Here is a 6,488-nt window from a genome sequence, read left to right on the forward strand (position 1 = left end):
ATCATTATTACTATTATCATCAAATAGGAAGACATGTTAAAATGAACCAACAGGGTCTTGAAACAAGTGTATCCAAAATATGTTTTTAATCTTAATGAAGTTCACAAATGGCATAATATTGACATTTCCTTAAACAAATTATACAATCACATTCTTGGACAATAAAGCATAGCATCACCATTACCATGTGTCCCCACAGGCCACAGAGGCAGTGACTGAATGTCCCCCTAAGAGTTGGCAGAGATGCCATGGTCAAAAGAACATCTTTCAAAGACCCAATTTGCTACCAGATAAGCTAATGAGAGATGTCATCACATTTACTGCACATAGAATCAAATATAAAAAAGATGCACAACAAATATGGAATTAGCTTATTTTTGCATTCAGCTTCATTCCTTTCAAGTGATAAAGGTGCTTTTTTCCGATATCTATTAGGATGCAAACATGTATATCTTCCATGGTACCTCCTCACCAAGTGGTTGTCAACAGAAATTAATAGAAGTGGTGAGTTCAGCTTCATGGTAACCTGAGGTGAAAAAAATAAATAAAATTAAAAAGAAGAAGAGGGATAGGAAGAGGAAAAGAAGAAAAAGGAAGAGAAGTAGGAGAAGAAGAAGGAAATAATCACAATTACTACTGAAAGAACACAAATTTATAGAAATGTTTCTTTAACTGACCTCTATTTACAAATTATGGATATGAGATATGAGAAAACTTTTATGGCAAATGATGAGAAAACAATTTAGGGGTCACTATTAATATTAGCAGTAGTATTACGGTTATGCCGTCTTGTCTGAATCTGTGAACATTGATCAATGTTGAAGGCCTTTCCAAAACTGGGTTCATTAATGATGTGTGACCCAGGTTAAGATTTGCAAGGCCCTCCCTTTCTGAGTTCAGCAAGCTATTTTTCTCTTCTGAGAAAGATGACATTGCATCTCTACAGCCTGTCCTGTGTGTGAGAGAGAGTGTTAGTCCCTCAGTCATGTCCAAGTCTTTGCAACCCCATGGACCCACCAGGCTCCTCTGTCTATAGAATTTTCCAGGCAAGAATACTGGATTGGGTAGCCATTTCCTTCTCCAGGGGATCTTCCCAACCCAAGGACTGAACCTGGGTCTCCTGCATTGCAGGAGAATTCTTTACCATCTGAGCCACCGGGGAAGCCCACAGCCTGTCATAGTGCTTGGATTTTTAAGCTAAGTTGTAGGAACTCACTAACTCAAGAGGAAAAATGTAATTGGAGAGAAGAGATCTGAACCCATGTCCAGTGGGTTTCAAAATGTGAGTCCTAACCTCCAAATCCCTTCTCCTCCCATCTGAGAGTACAAGGCAATCACCTTCTTCCCAGAGTCATTTCTCTGCTCAGTCCTGAAGGTCCCTGCGGCGCCGGCCAAAGGCTTCGGAGCCCACATTGGTGGGCACGAAGTTGCTCTTCACCATACCCCCAGATCTGCTGAGCAAGCCTGCCAGCCGATGGGTCACACAGGTGGCGGTGTTGCAGGACCTCTTCTGGGCAGTGATGCTGGTTTGCAGGATGGAGAAAGAAGAGAAGGCCTGTCAATGAGAGGCTGCGGCAGAAGCCTACTCCATCGGGCCTTCAGAAAGAGAATTGTAGCTCTTCGACATATCACTTAAAAATAAGTATTTCTCCTAAATGCAATTATCAAGGCTGTTAGGGGAAATGACCTGGCAGCCTTTGCGAGAAGCCCTGCCTAAAAGTTTTCACAAAAAAATGCACTTCTAGGCGATGTGACAAGTGCTAAAACCCTACACTTACCATCTCTTACATTCGCCCCACCCCAACACACAAGAAGCATATGAGGACATACCCCAGCCAAAAACACCAACAAAACCACTTTCCATGGAAAATGAAAATTTTCTTAAGTCTTACCTGGAAGAGGCTCAGAGCACCGGGTTTGCAGCATCCTCCCCCAGCAGTGCTTACCTGCTCCTCAGCACACCTGTTCTCATCGCAGGAGCTGGTTCACAGGACTCTCACCACACCCTGTATCCCACTTACCCTAAGGTGAAGGTTACTTTTAAGCATAGGCCCTGGGCACTCTCAGGCCTTGGATGGGGACCAGAGTAATGACCACCAAAGTGTCAATCCTTTTAGAAAATAGATTTATTCATCAGTGACGAGGCGTGAGGGATGAAGCAGGAATTGGAGGACTCTGCCATGACACCCTTGGGATCTCAGAAACTTCCCTCACTCTCTCTCATCTCTAACCTTATCTGTGAGTCCTGCTGTCTTTCCTTCCATCCTGAGGTTCCTGGCATTCTTTGTCATAAGCAAAGCTACCAATACAAGCTTGAAGAGCAATCAGAGCAAAATCTGCATGCATTAATTTCATCCATGGGAACAAGAAAGGAAATCAGGAAGGAGTGGAAGGAGTTCAGTTGGCATCCTGGGGCACCCCAAAATGGGAGGAGCGGTCCCTCTCCAAGCCGTTGGCTACATCCCTTTTCTTGCCAGGTGTTTCAGGCCCGAAGCCCATGCCAGAGAATCTATGATAGTTGTTCAAGTCCTTCCAGTACGCGCTCAGCACACAGGTACTCAGATTACTGCACCGCTTAGCTCTGGAGCCGTCCAGGCTGCAGGGAAAAGACATGCCAGACAATACCATGCACCAGGGCTGCCCCAGAAGGCAGTCATGCAGAAGGTTAGACCAGGGAGGGGGCACTTGGAGCAGAGGTGGAAGGGGCAGGCAGGGGGCACAGCTCACACACCCTCCACTAGGAGAACTCAGAGGTTCGCTGAGCCAGGGCAGAGTGGGGCAGGGCTGCGGTGGGGAAGGGGTGACCTTTTCTGGCATTCCACATGCTGCTCAGTCCTTCCTGCTCTGCAGAGAGGTTCTCAGGGTGGATGCAAGTGCAATACATGGCTCTGCTGGTGTGAACTCAAAGCTCAGGGTGCACAGGGAGGTGGGGACGGGGAAGGGTGTCTGGTCCAGTGAGAACATGCACATGGCCACAGATTCTACACATCTAAAGGACCCGGACCTACCTCAGACACTGCACTACCTGACCCCACCCTCTGCAAGGCCTTTGGGTTTACCTTGCAACTGTGCAATGAAGATGCCTTGCAGGTGTGAAAGAACATACACAGGTTAAATTCCTTAGACATCCTGAGCTGCAACAGGGCCATCCCCTGGCTCCACACACTTACCAGTCCTAACTCATCCAATGTTGAGCGTTCTCCTCAGTAGGGCAAGACCAATTCCTAGAATAAGTGCTTCCACATCTCCCCATCTCATTTCCTAACAGCTTTCAGGAGTTGACCTTTTCAATGTGTCTAACTAACCACAGTCGCTCCAGCTGCATCTGGACCGACCACAGTCTTCCATGGAGGCTGAGAATGACTGGGTGCCAGGTCCTGGTGACAGGGACAACCTGCGGGACTCTGGCCGGATGTTGTTTTTCCTGCTTCTCTGGGCTGCACCCTCCTGAAGAGGCCAGGGCTGGGAGGGGAGACTTACCTGGAGTCCTCTGTCTCCTGCTCCTCTTCCTGCTCCAGCTCGTTAGTCTTCCTCTGGACATAGGCCTTCACCAGTGCGGCCAGCAGGAGGCGCCCTTCCTTCTCACTGAGTGCCCCAGGATCAGGGAGGGTCTCCAAAGCTGACCTGGAGAGAGGAAGCAACCCCCGCAAAGCGACTCTGAGCTCCTGCCTGCCTCCTTCCCAGGATAAGCACCCAGGCTACCCAGTCCCTGTGGCTTTCCCAGAGGACATGGCTCTCCTGACTCCCAGCCCACAGGGCTCAAGGCCAGTGTCCACCTAGGGGTGTTGATTCACTGGGAGCCTCCCGCTGCTGTGACCTCGGAGGCAAAAAACCTGCCTGATCCCCGGGTCAGTGGAAGGAGAATAAGTTTGTGGCTTCAGGCTGTCTCACCTGAGTGGTGTCGCCTGGAGACTGCCTGCCTGGCACAGGACCAAGATGCTGAAAGCCAGGAAGGGGGAGGATTTCCCGAAGCCCATGATGCCTCTGTAAAGGGAGATGACGTTACCACTGCACCCAGACTAAGCACCGTCTGGAGCCCACGGACCCAGGTTCCAGTCCGGCCACAGCTGCCTTGAGAATTCAGGCAGGTTACTTGACCTCCCCACGCCTCTTTTCAGTTCATTTGCCAGATCGACTGCTTTGAATCTCAAAATATACATTACGCCGAATAGTTTGGTAAGTAGAAATAGGTGTGCTTGGGTGGGGGTGGGGGGTTCTGGTTTTGTTCTGTGAAAAGCCTGGAAGAAGCCACACACATGCACATAAAGCCACACCTTTTGCCCTCTGCAGAAACCAAGCGAGGACCCACCCTTGCTGTAGACAGTGCCTATCTTCTTAGGGACTGAGAAACCTAGGACCACTTCACCTCCGCTGGACTTCGCTGCCAATGGGTGGGCGAGGAAGGCAGGAGGAGTAAATGGGAAAGGAGCGCTAACCTCTCAGTCTGTGGGTTTGGGTTTGGATTTGGGAGTAATTTAACGCGCAGGAACGTCCCTGGCCTCTGCCAGCGCATCCCGTCTCTGCTGAAATGCGGTTTAGCAGCAGGTGCTGGGCGCCAGCTCCCCGAGATGAGCTCCACGTTCTGGCCTCTGGCCGGCTGACTGCACTGCCCCAAGTCCGTGCCAATGCCCCAGGCACGCAAGCGAGCTGCAGACGCCTCAGAGAAGCTTCAGGGCTTACCCGGCCGGAGAACCAAACACGATCTCTCCTCGGGACCCAGACTGCTCAGGGACTGACCAAACTCCAGCAGGATCCTGCATGCAAAGTACGGGCACCAAGGCAGGGGACGAGGACCAGGGTAGGCTAGGAAGCTAGGACTGGGCGCACGGAGCTTCCAGCGTCCCAGGCGAAGCCTTAGGGATGCTTGCGGTTCCACTGGCGCTAGTTACAAGAAAATGAGCTGCCAGCCACAACCTTCTGCCTTCTTCCCAGCGGGACAGGCAGCTGGGAGCACCTGGCTATAGGTGGGCCGGGATGGCCTTCAGAAGCAAAGGAGAAGCAAGCAGGGAAGCGGATGGAGAAAATTAGATGAACTATCCAGAGGCTGGTAATCAGACTGAGCAGCATGGGAAGTTCTCACCTGGCGACTGGAGTTTCAGGAGAGGGCGAGCGGCGGGTCCCGGGGACAGACACAACGCCTGCTGTGGGCGTCTTCTCTGCGGAGCTCTGGGTTCTTATGCGGGTGATAGGGGGCGGGGAGGGCCCCAGGAGTCCGCACGGCCAATCCAAAGTGGCCGGGAGCGACCCAGCTCCGATTGCGTCACTGCCCGCGCTCCCACACCGGTCCACTAAGGGAGGGGAACCGTCCGCTCTGGCTGTCATTCGCAATGAGGTCATTGCTTGGGGAACCGGAGGGCTGGGAGGGAGTGGAGGGCGTTCGACGTCCAGAAAGTGGGAGCACACTGGGGGAGAGCCTGGTGTAACTGACGGTGAGGGGCCAGAGTGCCTCTCACTTTCTCTGCGCCTGAACTCCGACCTCGCACCCCCTCCACCCGCTCCAGTAGGGACCCCGGCCGGGTCCCTCAGATTCCGAAGGGATCTCAGGTGTAACAGTCCACGTTGGAGGCGGGGGGTGGTGAGAGGAAAGGATCTTTGAAAAAGTAAGCTCTTTGGACCACATGGGGTGATGCGGTATATTGTTCCTCCCTACTCTCCGTCAACCTCCCCTCGAAGTAGTTTTGCTTCCAGCCAGGTAACCTGGCCTCTTTTGCCTCACTCCTCTGGGACAGAGGTGGGAGTGGAAGAGAGGACTGGGGAGGGGGCTAAGCTGGCACTGCCTGTACAGAGAACTAGACACCCCTCTTGTACTCCCGAATTCTCGACTGCAAGTTCAGCATCCCCCACTCTAACCGCGGATCTGCACCGCGGCGCTGGAGTTGGTTTACACAGCTGTCCCACTCATCTGCCTTCTGTTTGCCAAGCTTCTGAGCCAGGACGCCTGTGTCCGGGTTTCCGCCTGTCTCGCCCCACACCCAGCCCCACTTTCCTGAAGCGCTCGACTGCAGAACTGGCCGGGGTCAGCGTCCACCCACGGGTGCTGCAAGCCCAAAGGGCAACCTTCGAACACATAGGTTCGAAGCCCCAGGCTGGCAGTGCGCGCACTCACGCCTATCGCAAAGTGCACACAGCACTCACCTACCAGGACCCCAGACACACGCTCTACTTTCGCACTCACACACGGACACTCCGCAGACCGCCCTCACTCACTGCAACAGACGCGCCCTCACCGGCTGTTCCCTAAGGAAGGAGCGCGCATCCACCTAACCCTACCTCGACCTGATCTGAAAGTACCACCTCGAGTTTCTGCTTTCGGAAACAGGCACGTTTTACGTACACAGGGGTACGCGTTGTCCCCCCGCCCCCAGCACGCAGATAGACACACGCGCCAGGTGCGGCTGGGAGCTGACTATATCTGCCTCTCCCTTTTTCCTTAAGGAAAGCCGGGTCTGGAGTCCGCGAGGCGGGCGCCAGAGACACGCGGGGGCAGC

At 52.7% G+C, this 6,488-nt stretch overlaps 1 protein-coding gene across 2 annotated transcripts; it reads right to left on the reverse strand.

Annotated features, from left to right (window-relative positions):
- Positions 1–202: 202 nt before the first annotated feature.
- CALCB (calcitonin related polypeptide beta) lies at positions 203–5,140 on the reverse strand. 2 transcript variants are annotated; one of them, XM_043482296.1, is made up of 5 exons: positions 5,081–5,140; positions 3,892–3,984; positions 3,481–3,624; positions 1,339–1,523; positions 203–526 (listed from the first exon to the last, which is right to left on the reverse strand). In XM_043482296.1, exons 2-4 carry the CDS (start codon positions 3,975–3,977, stop codon positions 1,364–1,366), a joined length of 390 nt encoding a protein of 129 aa, XP_043338231.1. In that variant the 5' UTR covers positions 3,978–3,984; positions 5,081–5,140; the 3' UTR covers positions 203–526; positions 1,339–1,363. The 2 variants fall into 2 exon arrangements, with proteins under 2 accessions (XP_043338231.1, XP_043338230.1); XM_043482295.1 differs by lacking the exons at positions 203–526; positions 1,339–1,523 and adding an exon at positions 2,398–2,596.
- Between the last annotated feature and the right edge of the window lie 1,348 nt (positions 5,141–6,488).

Source organism: Cervus canadensis, chromosome 11 (genome assembly GCF_019320065.1).
Source record: "Cervus canadensis isolate Bull #8, Minnesota chromosome 11, ASM1932006v1, whole genome shotgun sequence".
Lineage (NCBI taxonomy): Eukaryota > Metazoa > Chordata > Mammalia > Artiodactyla > Cervidae > Cervus > Cervus canadensis.

Coding starts and splice junctions, on each gene's coding strand:
- CALCB (XM_043482295.1), bottom strand. CDS start 3,977: ATGGGCTTCGGGAAATCCTCCCCCTTCCTGGCTTTCAGCATCTTGGTC. Junction 3,625..3,891: donor CTCCAGGCGACACCACTCAG/GTGAGACAGCCT, acceptor TCCTCTCTCCAG/GTCAGCTTTGGAGACCCTCC. Junction 2,597..3,480: donor CAGGAGACAGAGGACTCCAG/GTAAGTCTCCCC, acceptor TTTTCCCTGCAG/CCTGGACGGCTCCAGAGCTA.